Source organism: Haemaphysalis longicornis, unplaced genomic scaffold (genome assembly GCF_048455015.1).
Source record: "Haemaphysalis longicornis isolate Haplotype H1 unplaced genomic scaffold, Haemaphysalis longicornis Haplotype H1 scaffold_1, whole genome shotgun sequence".
NCBI lineage: Eukaryota > Metazoa > Arthropoda > Arachnida > Ixodida > Ixodidae > Haemaphysalis > Haemaphysalis longicornis.
Window position 1 is genome coordinate 264,441,538 of NW_027526203.1, and position 18,522 is coordinate 264,460,059.

At 47.7% G+C, this 18,522-nt stretch overlaps 1 protein-coding gene across 3 annotated transcripts in view; it reads left to right on the plus strand.

Moving 5' to 3' along the window:
• LOC144145292 (uncharacterized) overlaps nucleotides 1-18,522 on the plus strand; it is a 165,982-nt gene that overhangs the window by 140,898 nt on the left and 6,562 nt on the right. For 2 of the 3 annotated variants that reach the window (XM_077676844.1, XM_077676861.1), the window contains exons 6-7: nucleotides 7,285-7,467; nucleotides 9,681-9,803. In XM_077676844.1, coding sequence (XP_077532970.1) covers nucleotides 7,285-7,467; nucleotides 9,681-9,803 — 306 coding nt within the window. The remainder of the gene's footprint in view (nucleotides 1-7,284; nucleotides 7,468-9,680; nucleotides 9,804-18,522) is intronic. The other variant, XM_077676853.1, reaches the window with a different exon arrangement.

Sequence of the window (18,522 nt, forward strand, 5' to 3'; positions counted from 1 at the left end):
CGAGGGCCGATGTCGGGCATACGATTTGACTAAATGTTCGGTCTGCGCGTGTAACCACACAATACAAGCACCGAATTGCACTGCGCAGTGCCGGAACGCAGATCACACTTTTGAGTCGAATAGTAGTGTCTACACTGCTGTTATTCGTCGAATTTGCCTTGTTGACGGCATGGTTAGTGTTACTCTAGTGCGTTACAACTCGCTCTATAGCCCTATCTACGAAACCACCTCCGGCCATGGGAGAGGTTGTGCTACATTATTAGTTTTAAATCAAGTATTGAATTATTGATGATGGGCTATGGTATTCGACGAGATTAAACTTGTCACTACTGTAGAGGTTTGTTAGCGAAAAAAAATGTGATATCAGCATTAGAGCGGGTGTACAGCTGTTTCGCTGGATTGTACTCTAGTATAGGAGTACGTTCAAGGAGTTCAAGTACACGAATCGCGCTTATTCTTCCGCGCAAAGTACGTACGCCGGAAGCTGAGGAAGCGTTACGACAGCATCATCGTAGCCACTTAATCACGACGTGCTACGAAAGACAAAAAAGGAAGAGTGCTTGTGATAGAGCGCGTCACTGTACCTGTGCAGTTAATGAAAGGCACGACAAACTCAAGAGGCTTCTTCATCGTCAAGATCCTGATGTTCTAACCCTGCAACCCAACTACTCCTACTTCGTCGAAAATAATTCTTTGGAAAAGCGTTGCAGCTCACTCTGACAAATTTTCTGGCGGCATTTTCCATAGCTTTCTTAACCCGGCATGCTAGGCGAGATATTTGATTGATTGATTGATTGATTGATGATTGATTGATGATTGATTGATGATTGATTGATGATTGATTGATTGATTGATTGATGATTGATTGATGATTGATGATTGATTGATTGATTGATTGATTGATTGATTGATTGATTGATTGATTGATTGATTGATTGATTGATTGATTGATTGATTGATTGATTGATTGATTGATTGTGAGGTTAAAGCGCCGACGCTACACCGGCGGTGAGGCGCGCCGTAGTGGAGGGCTCCAGATTAATTTTCTTTTTCGACCGCCTGGGATCTTTAACGTGCGCCGCAATTTCGACCACTCTGGCGTTTCCGTTTTTCGCCTCGATCAGAAAAGCGGCCACTTATGCAAGATGTTTGGTCGATTGGTTGTGGGGTGTAATGCGCCGACGCTTAACAGGCGATGAGGCGCGCCATAGTGGAGGGCTCCGGATTAATTTTGACCACCTGGGGATCATTAACGTGCACCTATATCTCGAACACACGGGTGTTTCTGTTTTTCGCCTCCATCAGAAAAGCAGCCGCCATGGCCGGGAATCGAACCCGCGTCCTCGTACTCAGCAGCGAAACGCCTTAGCCACTGAGCCACCGCGGCGGGTATATTTAGATTAATCGTGTTGCAGAATGAGTTCGGCAACTCTATCGGCCAGTTTTTGTATATGCGTATACAAAATGGTCCCTACTTCCCGTCTTGAAAGTGGGAACAGCAGACGCTCGTATCAAATATAAATGGTCTCTGAAAACCGAGTATGAGAAGTGTTTACTCCCATTATGTTGATGGGGAACGAAATGATGCAGCTAATTAAAACTTTTTCGGGTGAACAAGTACTTCCGGCCGCTATACAGGTGGCCGGAAGTACTGACTATCTGAACGTAGCCCTCTTTTTCGCCCTCCCAGATTGTGGCGCGAAATTCACCGAACATGACACTGCCAGCGTGAGCATGTTAGCCGACATGCACCGTTTACCCTCTTCCGTCTCTACCACTCGCCGTTCCTGGCAATTCGAGCATTGCGTCACAGCGTCTTGGCACTGTCGGCAACTTACTCCCGGCCTATAGGTTTAAGGCGAATCAGTCTTGCCTTCCACGCGTCCTGTTGTCCGCTTCTTACGCATTAGTGTTGATCTCTCCACACTTCGTAATATTAAAATATTTTAACAAAAAATTGGCAGCGTATCTGCTGACTTCACTGCAAATGTCGTCGTCGGCCGCCCGTGCCCCGTAAATGCCTCTCTTTTCTCCCCCGCCCAGCTCTCACGCTCTTCCCACAATAAACACGGTAGAGGGTTGCTCAAATCAATTTAATTTTCCCGCGCTCAACTGTTCGCGCCATCTACTGGAACCTTTTGTTACTTTTGAACTTGGAAAACTGGTGCGAGGTCCATGCTCGCGCGAGCGCTTTTTGTATTTTCGGGTCAAAACATTTTTTTTTTTCAACTCGTCTCTATTTTTATTTCCTAACGCAAAAATCAAGCAGCGATGTATGTTTAACCACAATAGCACTGCGAATAGCACTTATGGATTAATGTTTTGCCTCAAATACGCCTAGTGTTTTATTTTTTCCTGTAAAATTTTAACATGTATGGAGTGTGTTTCCAGGTTTATTTGTTTAGAAAAGTTTTGCCTATCTAATCCTCTTGTTCAAGTATTCCTTTAACTTTTGGTCGGAAGGCTTAATCGGCGGACAGACAAACAGGCATACAATTTCGGGTTTACGTACCCCAAGAAAGACTATCGTCTTTGATAACTTTGCGATTGTGTGGCAAATTAGCACATCGCGCCTTTTGGGTCTTTTAAGGTCTAAAAGCGTAGGTTTATTTGTTTAGTGGGAGTAGCGGGACGATTATCGAAGACTCCCGGGAATTCCCAATGTCATATGGCATTGGAAGTGCCTGGGAGTCATATGAGTGCCTTGGGAATCATATGACACTGGGAGTACGTAGAACAACACCATTATAGGTGTTGTTCTACTTAGTCCACTGCTCCATAGCCTTTACGCTAAGGGCAACCTCTTCCAAGTTGGTGCATATTCACCGAAAACGAGCGATAACGCCTTACACAACTGACCACGCTCACGTTCCTTACTGTTGCGAAGGGAGCAAGGCTAGCGCGGGATATTTTTCCTTCCGCGCGCTAGAGCCCCGAGCCGTAGTGGATGTTTGTTGTGACTGCGGGAACAAGCAAAGAAGTAGAATAGTGTCACAAAGACGTTGAAGTGAATCGCAACTGGGGAGTTTTAGTCCTGAATGGATAGGTGCCGCGCGTAATTTGGCCGAGTCTGGAATCCTTGGCTCGCTCGAATTCGTTCAAGGGAACAGCCAGGCTGGGCATAACTCGACTCGCGATCCCTTTTCTGGATTGCGTATGTTGACGCGACGGAAATTCTGAAGCCAAGAAGGCAGCTTTCCACTTTAATGTACTTCGATGGTGCCAACAACAGTAGTGGCCTCCGGTTGGGCTCGCGACTGCCGCATGACTTTACCGCATCTGGCACAAGGGACCGCTTGGCCGGAAGCTTGTTCGGCAAGCAGTAGAAACAAAAACGGGATTTGTTTTTTTAAAGTATGATGTTGCAAAATTGGATGCTGGACTTAGATGATAAGCTAGCTTAGCTGATGAGAAATTCGCGTATGAGATAACTGAATTCAAATGCCCGCGTTGCATGCCGAAGTAGCACCACAGGCTTGGGTTATTCGAATTTTGTTGTTTACTTGCGTGTTCATTTCGAACAAAGTTCTTTTTTTTTCTTTTGATGCCTATACGGCCACTGTTATTTAAAAACGAGCAGAGTGCTCTGGCTAAGGAGCAGCAACATAACAGTTGGTCTATGAAATCAGCTACGCCAAAAGACCTGGGCTTGCCGCGACAATTAAGGAAGTAATGAAGTGACGAAAAGTACTGCTCGCTAAGTGGGAAGCCCGAGGACCTGTCGTGCACTGTCTCAGCCTTTCACTTGATAAGCAGTGCGCTGATGAAATCTAGGTTTATCTGCAAACTCGCTCATGCGTTTTTGCGCATACGCATTGATGCCATTGGTCGTGCGAGCCAATGACCGGATTTCCTTAACGGGAATGAAAAATGCTACGCATTTACTATTAGTTGGCTGGCGTTGAACTCACCCTCTACTTCTGTGTTTCCAATTAGGTAAGTAAGCCATCGTCGGTTTCTCGCGATCAAAAGAAACCGATAGCGCCTGCGAGAGGTACGGATAGCAGCCGCGGCGGCGTTGCGTCGGCAAACCGATAGGTCAGATCATTCCGCTCCGGCGATCTAATGTGGAACGTGCACGGAAAAAAGCGCGCGTGTGAGAGAGAGAGTGAGAGGGAGGGAGGGAATGCCCGGCGGGGGGAATAGAGAGAGAAGGGGCGAGTACGGCTACCTGCGGGGTTGGGCGACACACACAGACACCGGGAACTCGTTCTCTCTCTGGTCGGACATAGCCGAAGGGAGGAGGAAGCGGCGGACGGACTGTCTCGCTGAGCGCATAGCAGCGCGCGCGAGCGAAAGTGCTCTCTTCCTGGCTGCGGAGGCGGCACGGTGTCGCAGTTGGCCGCAGCATCTCAGTCGCCGGCATGGAGAAAGTGCTGGTCCGCGTGGTGCCGTACGAGCCGTACACGAGGAGTGAGTACATGCCCTTCGCCCACCTGTGACCGCGTGCGTCCTTCGTTTGTTTGTTGTCTCCCGCCGAGGCTCCAGGCGCTTTTCGCGCAACGAAACGCGCCTGGTGCCGCTGCCTTATCTTCGGGGTGCGTCGGGACGGCTCCGTTTACTACCACGAAGCTGCGGGAGTGTTCCCTCACTGGGTTAAATTTAGGGCATGCGGTGAACGCCTCGCTACCGTCAGCCCGATTCGAATTCCTGGGCGATCGCTTTTGTTCAGCCTTTCCGTGGGGCGTTTGTCGGTGTGTACAACTCGCGCGCCTGATATAAAGATCAATGATTTCGGAAGCTCTAAATATTTGTCTATATAGATAACTCGGCTGATGGGAGATCGAGCGACTTGAGAGGGACAACTATGATAACGACTGAGTGAGTTCTAATCTCAATGAACGGTTCTCCACTTCTGTGTGAGTACGTACTTGTGTGTTGGAATTGCCTCGCACGAACTGCCTCGCATGATTATTTCTCGATATTCGGGAGATCATGTATAACGGATACCTGAGTGTGCTGCGAGTGGCGCCAAAAGTCCCTAACGATGTAGAGAATAACAAGCAACGATTGCTATGTCTTTGTTAAGCGTTTTACGACGTAGACGATACTGATGGGAGCATGCTATTTTAATCCGGAAAGGTGACAGCTACTTGAGAGACGTAATTCGAATAATGCTGGGCTTTCACCCGTGTAAATGTTTTTAATGTTAAAACCAAGTTGAGCAACTGTTTTTTTGTTTTCTCTCTTTCGAAATGCATGCTCGGAAAGCAGGGAAAACGGGTTGCAATCAGGGCCTTTTGGCAATTTTTTTTCTGAAATGCGGTAATCAGAAGTAGGAAAGGGGGCTTCTTATTACGAGGGCTGGAGTTTTACGTTAATATTGTAAATCAGCATCTTTAAATACAACGTTCGTTCTGCATGCACTGGATGGAAACACGATACGCCGGAGTAAACTTATGGGGCAAACGCGTTTTCAGAAACGCTTGCTTGAAAACGTCCTTTTTTATCCGTCCTGTGGGGACTGGCTCCCTAGTTTGTGCGTTCATCCCAAGTCGAAGAACCGCCTGCAGGCTTATAACAGTTTCTGGACAGCCACTTTGTGGAAACATATGGTTATATATATTAACGCTGGTTCTAAGCACTTTGCCGGTGCCTAAGTGGCCCAAGTATATATATGTAGATCATTCTTTTGTGTTTCTGTTGTACGAATTACTTTTCATCTGTCTGCAATTATTCCCCTTCTTCACTCACTCACTCCATCGTTGAACGCCCCCTCGTTTGTATATTATGCGCCCATTTCTTCATTCACAGCCAAAGATGCCCATGACTGAAATCCCGCGGTTGCATATAGGTGTGCGCTGCAACGTGCTCGAAAGAACAAAAAACAATAGCACATTGTCTTCGTGTACGCAAGGGATTGGGCAAGAAAATGAATGTAAACTTTCCCAATTCGCTATGACTGTCAGCAGAATTGCATGATGGCGAGGGGCGGAAAATTTAAATTGTTATCTAGCCAGTTTACGAAAGTTCATTTTGAGTTAGACTTCAGGCGAAAACTTTGCGTTTCCTCAAGACGAAGGAAGGACCAGGAAGGCAGGTACATATGCACGGTGCCACTAAATAAGCTGCTAGACAGACAAGGCACTTTTTGTCTACCATCTGTTCTGCTCTTACCTCTTTGCGGTGTAATTTTCTTTCGTTTAATATGTACCAATCAGCCCAAGTACCAACTTTGGCATTTCTGTGTTTAATTAGCCAGAATTCTTCGGTAAATAATAATTCCCAATGAAACGGACCGATAAATTTAACGTATACCAAGGTAACTTATATTTCAATAAAAAAATACCTCGCCATTACCACCAAGCGAAAGTGGATGAGCAGCGAAGCTTTTTAGCACGGATATAGAGGTGAAATAACATTTAGCTGAAAGGTACGATAAAATTTTCGCTTGAGCGTTGACAACCCTCCTGCTCAAAAAAATCCGCATACATACACTCACGCACTTTTGTTCTGACAATACTGATCTCGACAATGGTGCCTCTTAATTACTACTAATCCATTCGAAATGCATATCCAAGTGGTGAGGCGTATAAGCTTCAGGTCCAAATCCCGTTTTGAACGACGTGCGACTGTGCCGGTGACCGCGTTCGAATACCACCCACACCGGGCCGTTCGTTTTCCAGCACGTGCTCGGTCGCCTTATCAGGCGCACGCTATGTCACGGACTACGTCATACATTCACACGGGCACATAGCTCTGAGGCGAGCGGCGATATGTGTTTACTTTGACGATATGTGTTTGCTTTTGTTGTTGGCTCCATGACTCTCACTTCTTAGAGGAAAGTTTCCGCTCCGACGTGAGGGGCGATATGCGTTCGCTTTGGCGTAAAGCTTGGTCTTTGCTAGCTGGCTTTCCCACATTGCGTTTTTCTGCACGCACGCTGACGCCATAAAATCACGGTTCCTAGTCATAGAAGCTTTTCTTTAATAAATCATGTGCCATTGTCAAGAATAAAAAGATAAAGGCGTCGATGCGTCACTGTATCTTCCTCCGTCGGATGTGAGAGAACTCCAATTGCCGCTCACATTCACATTGTTGTCCCCCAAACAGCTATTTCCCTGTATTTCCCAGCCCCAATTCCAATTCGATTTATATTCGCTTCCACGCCGTTATAATCCCCCGTATTTACTCGCTCACTGTTCAGTCATATTTGTTCAGCAACCACTCAGCCCATCTGACCCGTCAAGTCGCTCCACAAACGCTCAGCAGAGAACTAGCTGTTTAGCCACTCTGTTTAGTCCTGCCTCCGTGCATGGCATTGAGCCAGGTGCTTTCTCGCAGCAGCGCCGCCCAAGCCCCGCCAGGAGGATGAGATGCGGTTCAGCGGGCTGCGGCGGGACCAGATTCCGTCGCGCTCCTTCCAGGTGCTTCAAAAAATGACCGGAGCCGACGACCCGCCGGCACCGTACCAGCAGCAGCAGCAATACTACTACCCTCCGCAGCAGCAGCAGGAACCACCTCCAGGTACCAAACATTTCGCTCTCTGCCTTTTAAAAACGCTGAAGTATCGTCGACGCTCTACTTCTGGCACGAAAATGCCATGGCGCTGTTGGTCACATGTCATCAGTGCAAGGAAGGAGTATGCTTGTAGATATCGTTCGACGTTGCCGTCAGAGCAAAGATCGCAATGTGGAGCGAGCATGCATGACCGGAAATGTTCGCCCACTTTTGTAGCGTGAGCTCACTGGCCGAGGTTGAGCACTTTCGCGTGCCTCCTGGAAAGCCGTGCTGCGCAAGCTCGGCACGTGGCGGCCCGGTCCACTTGATGATCATGCGAGGGGTGGCCGGTTGTGGAACCGATGGCTCGTCCGTCGCAGCAACACCGGCGTGCGCCTGTGGAACCAGCTTAGCTCTCCCGATTGGTGACGCTGCGCCGTAGCCGCTTGATAAATATACATGCGTCGCATAATGCGTATACCGTGTGTGTGTCATTGAAGCAGCAGTAAACATGATAATCAAGGTAATCCTAGACAACCAGGAAAGCATATCCTGGCATAGCGGAGCTAAGCCACTGCTAATTTTTTATAGAACTGGGTCATGCATCAACAGGAGGGCTAGAGCCTAGCACTCTGACCCGTGCAAGCGCTTTCAGCGTGAGCGATACACGGAAAGTCAGCAGGTATTCTCTACCCAAGCTTCATAATTACGCATTTATTGCAAGGTCCTTCCTGGGGCTCATGATTTTGTGATGCCTGACAGAGATCACTTCAGCTCGTGGTACACGACTGCTCAGTCAAGGCGCATTTCGTGCTCTAGTGTGAGTATTTGAAAAGTTTGTCTATGCGGGGGATCCATCCTGGTGTAAGTAGCAGACATGCAAGATTTCAGGCCACTGCAGTGATGTGCTGGTCATATACGTAACCTTGTTTCAGCAGCTTGCAATACGGGCCTCGTACAGAGATGCATAGTTTAAAACTCCCTGTTGTGTGCGCTCCCATGGAACGAATGACGTCTGTTATTGGTTATTCGATATTGCCATACGCGCACGTACATCACCGCATATTCGGAAGGGTAGCGAGCTACTGTTAGCAGGCTTGCTTTGACATGCTTGGCAGGCTTGGCAGGCTTGCTTTAACCTCGACGCCACCAAACTTGTGGACACTTTCTGAGGGTGTTCGATGTAACGCAGGGGTTTTCATCAACAACCGCATTAACCGTACGCGTGCTTCTTAACATTTAGCCTTATATTTACCTTTTCTGTTTGCACCATTTACGGAAAACTTGTCTGGAAGCGAGAAGAGCTAACACCGCGATCCTGTAGCAGCCACAACGCCTGTATTTCGGCGTCCGTTGTGTGTATTTTCACAACTTAAGCATTTAAGCCCGTTTAGCTGCCGGCTTGCGGTAATTTGACCTCGACTAATCCTGCTTTCTCACTGCTAACTCGGCCGCTTTTTGTAGTATCACCGCAGCCGAATATTATGGGTTTTTTTTTTTTTTTTTTTCAGCGGAGCTGTTGTAGGTCGAGCCTTTTCGTCTGTGTGCTGTACGTCGTGCGTCACGCAGGGATAGGAGCAGGCTCTCAGAGAGTTAGAGAGCATATGAAGTAACTCTAGGTTCCCGACCCCCCGATAGAAGGTGCAGTGGTCTCGCAGGGGCGGGTTCCTCTCCCGCTAGGGAGATAGAGAGGAGGGTGCCTCGCGCTGCTGACGTTTAGCTGGCGGTTTCTCTTGCGCGAACCGTAGAATTTGCACGGCGAGGGCACAGCCGTTCTCGGCCGAGTGCCCGTTTACATTCGAGCCGACATTACAGAACCACAGTTCCGCTGATTCGGCAGATTTCAGACTGGATCATACTGGGTTCAAGTTTCTGACTTCGGTTGATTCTATCTTGGCATAAGCTAACAAAATCCTCCTGCGCAAAAAAAAAAAAAAAAAGACAAGGCTTTCTTTCATTCTTGTTTTTTTTTTTTTCGAATTAGCGCACACTTGCTAAGGCGGGAACGACGAAGAGAGTGTAAATACTACCGGCGCTTTTATTACGCCTCCTGCATGCGCCCCTCTTTGCTTATCTTGAATTGCGCCGCATTCTTGGTCATCCGCTTAGTGATTTTTCGCACGAAGCTCGTTCAACGCACTTCTCTCGCCCCCCAAATTAAATATGCCCCCAACCCCCTCACCTCCCAAGGAAAACAATGCTAACCCAATTCAGCAACACGTTTTACCGTGTATACGCAGACATCCGCGAGTACTGCAATCACCCGGAAGAGCTGGACGACACGACTATCAACCCACGCTACCGCGGAGGTAACATCCCCTCGCGCTCCTTCAAGATGCTCCAGGAGATGACCGGCGACGACGGTGAGTGGCATTGTGGGTCAGATGCTGACGCGCCTGCGTTATCATGGCTAGCATCGTTCCCTTTGTTTCTAAGTGTAAAATTAAGGCTTCTCTTCCGTGGGCCGAATATATTGCTTGCTTTCTTTTTCAGCAGTGTGCGGGTTTTCTCCTTGGCAGAGGTTATTTTAAGTCGTACAGGTAACTTATACGTTGTGTTATACATTAATACATATTAGTCGGCTGAGTGACGCCAAGGGGCCTGATAACCGGTGTAATATTCAGATTTAAAATAATTTTCTTCGTTGGCTGTGAAGCTAGATTTGTGTAAAATATCAAATTGCACCCTTCTTTTATCCAGGAAAAGGATGAACCATGCATTTTTTTGTTGGCGTAATTAATTGATTGTTTGCGGCTGCCGCGGCCGGGAATCGAACCCGCGACCTTGTGCTCAGCAGCAGAACGCCTTATCCACTGAGCCACCGCGGCGGTTTGCTGGCGTAATTGCGTATCAAGTTAAAGTAGCTGAACCGCCTCAGCAGTTCCAATATGGTATATTCTTACGAGCAATGGCGGAGCTTGTGGTCTGTATGCGGTTGAAATACGTCGCCCACCCTAATTGCTGCAGTCGATGTTAATCAGTTAACAGAGTGGGCTGCAAGCGGACTTACTACCCAGGCGTTAAGGAATAAATGCTCAGTTTAGTTGCTTAAAAGGGTGCAATCGAACGATAATGGCGGCATCGTTTGACGGCTCAGAGTACAGTAGGCCCCTATCGGCCGCGCATTACGGTACGCAGAAAATACTGCATTGGCCCATTTGTGAAAAAAAAAGATCCCTGTGGACGCTTTTTCACGCAATCTTGTGTTTGGTCAGTGTTCCAAAATGATTGAATGTCTCCGTTTCGTGGTGATGACAACATCGTCGATTGAGCCGTTGGCTCATTCTATGCGTTTATCGTTCGACGGGCCTTATGGAAAAGGGAGCTTGGTAAAAATACGCTTTAAGCACTCATGGTCACAGATGCTCCTTGCCAAGGTTCATTGAATGTTTTTGCAGCTTTGGCTAAACGTTTCTTTTTTTTTTTTTTTTCACAGCCAAGAATCTCGTCACTTAACTTATCAGAATGACCGCAAAAAAGGCGAGGCAGCATATCAGCTTTTAGGGGCACGTTCGAATTTTATTTCTAACCCATATCTTATCAATGAGCACTAACAAAGAGCTCCGCGCATTTATCTGGCACACCGTGTAACTTTGGTGACGACAGTTCGTGTGCGGATTAAAACATAAACATTGCGAATTGTGCACGGAGAAGCTTTTAAGTGCACGTATATGTCATTTGTGCGCTCTTTTGCCGTACGGTTAACGCGAAATAAGAATGTATAAACCCAAGCTGAAATCAGTATTTAGTTGCATCTAGCTGAGTAAATAAAGCCGAAAAGACATACTGACGTTTCATTTAGTGATCAAGGGTCACACGCAAGCCTCCTGGGCACACCGAGCCCGCGACATTTGTCCATCTTGTTAAGCTCGTACCAGCGCTTGGTGCGGTATGCCCCCCTCCAGCGGTGTGCACGTGATCGGCGGCTGGCTGTCCACGGGCCCACGGCGTAACCTTCAGTCTGAGGGTGACAATATTCATGTGGTATCCTCCGGGGAAGGCGCAGGACAGTGCATTGCTGCGATTTTCCTTGTGATTTATTGCTGATACGCGCCCGATTTGACCTTGAACCGCGCGTGTACTTCCCCCTCCACGGCGGCACTCTCCTCCTCTCCACCTCCTGCGCTCACTCACCCGTCCCAGCTCGGCCTCCGACATCATCTCTCCGATTTAAAAGATGGGCACACACGCTTGGGGATAAAAAAGAATGCTACAGTTACATGGTGGGGTGGGGCTGTGGGCGATCTAGAGGGCGATAAGTAGGCAACCTAGATTTTTACGTCAAATTGCGGCAGTTGCTGGTTGTGAGATGGACTTGCTGGCAATCCCAGGGTCAGCTGCGGGTGTAACAGGTTCATCAAAGAAATCTAACGGACTAGTTGGGCTGACATGATGGAAACAAAACTGCGCTTATAAAGGACAGGACGCACGGAAAAAAGACACAGCACACACTGCAGAGTAACAGACTGAGTTTATTTTCACGTTAATATATACTAATATCATGTAGATACATAGTTGAAGAAAGTGGTTATCGCCGACCAAAGGCTTGGTTAAAAAGGCTAAAAAGACGTCCTTTTTAACTAAGCCTTTGGTCGGCGATAACCACTTTCTTCAACTGTGTATCTTTCACCCGACCAGACGAATTTTCGTCAAACCTTAGATTTCATCATGTAGATACGTGGAAACAAGAAAAGATTAAAAATACAAAACGAAAAGTACGACAAAGCAAGAAAAATACAGCCACATTCACCGTGACACGCATGCCGTCTCCAACAGATTATCGCCCATCAAGAAATGCGATTTCTTTGCTCAGCAACGATAGTGAAGCAACACTAATGCATACATCACCCGCACGCACAATTTCGCGGGCCTCTATTATTTCCCGCGTGAGCGCGTCACGGCTCCTGACGAGCACCTCATTTTTCTTTAAAAAACGGAAAACAATTACAATCACCGAAATGAGTGCCAAGATGCCCGTTGATCGAGTTCCTAACACCATTCTTGTGCCCCCGAAGACTATCAGATGTATAAAAGATTGACTTTGTGAGCACAACTATAATGTGAGTAACTCAATCAACGGGCATCTTGGCATTCATCGCCGTGATTGTTATTGTTTTCCATATTTAAGAACAATGATGTGCTCGCCAGGAGCCGTGAATCGCTCATGCGGGAAATAATAGAAGCCCGCGAAATTGTGCGTGTGGGTCATGTATACATTAGTGTTGCTTAATTCACTTCGTTGTTGAGCAAAGAAATTGCATTTCTTGATGGGCAATAATCTGTTGGAGACGGCATGCGTGTCACGGTGAATGTGTCTGTATTTTTTTGCTGGTTCGTACTTTTAGTCTTGTATTTTTATCTTTTCTTGTTTTCACGTGTGTATGATATTTGTATATATGAGCGTGGAAATAAACTCAGTCCGTTAGTCTGCACTGTGTGCTGTGTCTTCTTCCGTTCGTCCTGTCCTTTTTAGCGCAGTTTTATTTCCATCGCGTAGCGGGTATGTGGAATTCAATAATACCGCATGATAGCAGTGGTAGCAACCATCAACTATCAGTATTACGGTAGCAACCATTCAGATCAAGCGTAATTGTCTCCCCAGTAGCGTTCTTTCTTGCTACAGTAAGAAAAAAAGGGACCAGAAAACTTCGATTATAAGTCTCTCAAGCAGCTCAAGTAGACCATAATTAGTATATATTGCGATATACCTCCCACTTCTCCTTATACCATAAAAGTGCCAAGCTTCGACCTGCAGCGTTTTACAGCGCGCTACTCTTGTCAGAACGTGGTCTCTGGTGCCGCTTTACCCACTGTCAACCGAGCAAGGCTCTCACGACGGAACGTACAAGGAAACAAAGTTACACTTGAAGTTGCATTTCGAAACTTGTAGACCTCAATGTTTGACGAACAAAAGACCGAGCAGCCGGCAGTGGAGCCACACGCTCCGCACGCGCACTGCTCCTTCGGTGACGTCGCTCCTGGTTGAGGCCACTTTTGTGCTCACTGCAGCGTGCACGCTTCAGTGCTCTTGGCGCCTGGAGGACCTTGTTTGCCCCTTTGGTGCCATTTGCTTCGGGCCGACTTGTTCGCGTTTTCGGCGTTGTGTGTTTTCCGCGTGAAAACAGTCCCGCGGCCTTTGTCCGTGCTGCGTGCGAAGAGCGCTTTAACAAAAATGCCCGCTTTGTTTGCCTCGCGTTCCGAGGTAGGTCTCTTTCGCCACGCACTCTAGACGGGCCTCTGCGAATTGGGGCTAAGGACGGCGCCCATCAGAAGCCGCCCGCTCACAGCGGCAGCGACGAAAAGCAGAAGAGAGAAAGCGGCAAAAGACAAGCAAAAACGCCCGAGCTGTCTCACAGTTTGATCGGGAAGGCTATTCGCGCCTGACCGCTGCCTCACGTTCCCTCTCCGCGCGTCGTTTATGTGGGCTGCCCGAATAGCCCCGTTCATCATCTTTTCTTAGGCCGCCTAGTATGCCTTCCTGATAATTTTCGCGCGTCGCTGCCGGCAGAACGCTGTCGCCCTCTCGGCGGAAACAATAGTAATTCGCTTACAGTTTCGCACATTCCAGCCGTTCTCGGACGCTGGATATTGCGGTGTGAAACCTTTTCCGCTGCTTTTCGGTGATTCTAGACACTTTCACTGTGTGCGGCGATAATTATAATGGTACGGGAAGGGTCGGAAGCAACGCTGACCTATCGGACGTCGCCGTAGTCGAAAGAGAGTTCAAGGGGGTCTTCGCATGGCTGCGTAGGTAAACATTTTGCCAATTGGGGTCATAAGAGTCGACGTCGCCTTCGGCGAAGCCTGGAACGCTTGCGCCTGCGGTAAGAACTGATGGTGAAGTCGGGCGGAACGGGTTGATATTCACGCCGTCGGTACGGGAATGCAGCTAGCTTGACAGGCATCTTTTGAGCGGATTGGATGGATGTTTATTGAAAGGAGAAAGCCCTCTAGGGCAACTTTGCCATAAACAGAATTTTCTCCAGCTAGCTTCGAAGGCAGGGGTGCAGCACTCGCTGGAAAATTTAGCATGCATGCGTAGCAGCTTCTCTCTACTGGGAGAATCTTGTCCTCTGGTAATTAACGTCAGTGGAAATTTAGGCCGTTAAAAAACTTCGTCCGTTTAAAGTTTCTTAAACCAAGGACAGTATGTGATTTGGCAGCTGTGTTATTTCTTTTCAACCTCAGCATTGTAAGCTATGAGCCTAAGTTTATCGTCAGTTTAGGTTCTCTCCAAAATTAAAAGTCTTTGAAGTAACTACTGTGCAATGATGAGTTGTGTGCACGATGCTTGTTGGGGTGCCGCAATTGAGGTACAGTCTGTTTCTGTCTGAGTTTCCAAGACATTTTACGCGGTATAGGTAATTCCCTTTGTTTATTTTTTCGACTGTTTTCGACTGTTCGATTATAATTTCGTTTGTGTGTGTGTGTGTGTTTTGAACCGCGGCCATGCACGTCCAGCACTGCATTTAAAAGCCGCAACGTGATGCCGTTCATTAATTTTGTATGGTATACAGCATGCTGCTTAATAGTCTTACAACCGCTAATTAGCCTTACGTGTGGCTCCTGGTAGTATGAGTATTTGCGGGTGCCATAATAATATGTAACAGACATGGGGGAGAGAATGAACAAAAAAAAAGTCAGAGGTTCTCCAAGTGAGCATGGCCTGGCAGGATGGTTTGTACTGGCAGACTTGTTTGTTTAGAATTGTTTTGCAAACAACACAATTCACACAAAAATAATACACAAGTTCTCACAATTTTCAGAGGATGCGTTCAGCTATGCATAGTAAGAGAAGTTAGGTATAATCGGAATATTTACGAAAATTGATTGATTGGTTATGATGTTTAACCCGTCGGCGCTACACAGGCGATGAAGCGCGCCGTAGTAAAGGGCTCCGGGTTAATTTCACCACCTGGGGATCTTCAACGCGCGCCGCAACCTCGAACACACGGGCGTTCCGCTTTTCTCCTCCATCAGAAAAGCGGCCACCGCGGCCGGGAATTGAACTCGCGTCCTTAAGCTCAGCAGCACAACCCCTTAGCCACTGAGCGACCAGGGCGCGGGTATTAAGAAACTTGCGATTCGCTGATGTATCTTCGGGTTAAGCGAGTCTGCAGAGTAGCTGCGAAAATGAATCGACCGTGAGAAGGAAAGCCTAGTGGTGAGCTTGATACTGGATTTTAAGAAGCCTGATCTTGTCATACCAAACAACCACGGAGTGGAACAATACATCAGCGTAGGCAACGAAGTACGTACAGGAAGGAGCAGATCAATGCAATGAGCTGTTAGTTGCAGAATACAATCAGATGAAGATTTAACTGAATGAATTAGAGTACATTTCTAAGAGTGAATTTAGGAAGCGCAGGCAGCTGTGTTCGAAGTGGTAGCTCGCTTTTTTCTGTAAAGGGAGAAATATTCACTACCCCGCCACCACTGAAATCATGCGGGCGCTGCGTATTTTCGGCGCTGACTTGTGAGGTAGAAGGTTGGTGTCTTACGAAACACCCCGCTACAAAACAGTCCACAGAGCCATACAATCACCCAGGGTAAGATAATGCAGCAGTGCGTGTTAGGAACGAACTCGGGCGAATTATATTATGGCTCAAGTGCACTTATGTATTTACCGTGCGTAGGACAGACAACAGATGATGGACCACACGTGCACCGAAATGGGTGGCTAAGTAGGGGAGGGCTCGTGTGGAGGGATGGTATCACTAGCGGCTACATGGTTATTTGTCGGCTAGCTCAGGCGAGTCTGAACAACATATACAGCTTGCGCGTATGCGGTCGAAAGGGAAAGAAAATCTGAACCCAGCAGCGTTTATTCGAGCTATTCGTGAAAAAATTAAAGCCGTTCTACTTAATGTGAAAGCTGTCGGAAGTGCAGAGCAGTGATTCGCCATAATGGGCTGTACCGCCGTTATCCGCTTTCTGGTACCACCCCATGCAATTCAGATTTCCCGCCTTCGCAGTTGCTCCCCGCACGTGCCGGCGTTGCACTGCCACATTTTGCGTTTATAAAAACCAACCCAACGGGCGTCCTTAACTAAAGGAACGTGGGCGCTGCCGGTTAATTACGTATATTTTTCCTCAAATGTACCTACAGTTTTCTTTGCGCTAAACAACGGGAAGATGTATGAAAAGCGCCAGCGTTTCACGAGTTTCGAACTCTTATGACTATATAAATCGCTTGGCTTCCGAAGCCTCTGGGGCAGTGCTGCCACTGCTACTGATTTATCAGTAGATCTGCTGATGTTGTTCAATTTCTGCTGATTTAGTGATAAGAGTGCAAAATCTACTGATTTCTTTGCTTTCTGCACATCAGGTTACCGAAAGCTACCACAATTTTGACCTCAGCTCGAGTTAATCGGGGCGTCGCCATTTTTCCGAGAACCTATTCTGATTGGCTTTTCGTCAAGAACTGAAAGCGAACCAAAAAAAGAATTGGCTCCAATCCACGCTGGAAGGTGGTTGGAAAGCAAAGCTTTAAACGACACCCACACGACCCACAGCCATTGCCCATGAGAAGTTACTTAAATTCACACACGTGGCTCTACAAAGAGTGAAACCAAACATTTTTCCAGCCATTACTTTGAATTCGCGGGAGCGGCGGCGGCGTCCCGAACGCAACAGCATCGTCGGCCACGGCCGGGCTAGAGCGGCGGACGCCGCCGCCTCGCCGCTGTAGCACGGCCGTGAGGCGAAAGAAACAAAACTAAGAGGAGCGTCTTTCGGAGGGTGAGACAGCGGAACCTAGCCATCCTTATGTGCTAGCTTGTGGCTACACCACCGCGCGACACAAGCGCAGACACCGAAACGATTCGGCTTGTGAGCTTAGTGATTCCCATTGATACTTATTTAAGCAAGGTATTTCAGTAAGTTTTAGAATTGCGAGAGAGCTGAGTGAACTTTTATAATCGCTATTTATCAGAACCAGTTTCTCCTTTTGCCTTTTGTAATACCTCTTAAAACAATAGGTATTCACCAATTTAGAAAACGGGGTCCCATTCGTGGCAAGCTGTGGGCAAAAGGTAGCGTTTCTCTAGCGGCCAGATGTCCGTATGTGGTTCCCGCCCTGCAAACCAATCCTTAAAGTATGTTTGCCGCACGGCCACTTAATCCAGTGGGGTGCGGGTTACCCTGGTGGTGCTGTCGAACAAGTTAATCAAGCCGTGCAAAGGCAGCACGCAATGGACGCGAAGCTGCGCCAAAATAGGCCCAAAAACAACCGTCGTTAAAGCAGACGACAAAGCCGTACCGCCGACGCCGCCGCCGGCGAGCAGGCACTTTCGCGCGGGGAACCCTGGGTAAATTCGCCGTGCCATCTACAGTGTGTTCCGTGGATGAACCCCCCTCCCCCCGCCGCCGCCTCCGCCGCGTTGGGAGTTTGTTGTCCCGCACGCTACGAAAGAACCGTTGGCTGGCAGAGCTAGAAAGCTTTGCTTTAAAAATGTAGTTACCGATACGATTTCATTGCGAACCCATCAAAATTCAGTAGGAACGAAGCAAATGCGTGTTTTATTGTAACAATGTAATTAACATAAGGGGTAAAAATAAAGGGTATAAGGGGTATTCCGGTCAGTTTAATGAAACTCACCGGAATTAACCTAATAAAAACCGACGACAGTACCCGCAGTACACAGTTCAGCTGTTTGCGACGCCGACGCGCACAAAGCATATAGTACCCGAAAAGAAATAAAAAGAAAAGAACCATAGTTGCATTTGCGTATCTTCCCCCTACGCGGCGCCACCATACACGTGCGCGTGGCTTACGAGCGTTAAAAAAGAAGTTTGAAATGGAAAGTTGCTCTTTCTTACTTGTTTTGAATAGAAAAATCTGCTGATTTCTGCTGAATTTTGAGCCACATTTTAATGATTTCTGCTGAGTTTTCAAGCAAAAATCTACTACTACTTTTTCTTTGCCTGTGGCAGCACTGCTCTGGGGTACGCCGCGAACAACAGCGTTACCCCAGGACGCCGCCTTGGTGCTCTATATATTTGGGTTGAGCTAGGACGACAAGGCGAGCGCCTAAAGGGCTCTGCACTTAAAACCTTGGAATCCCAGAGTCGCAACGCCGA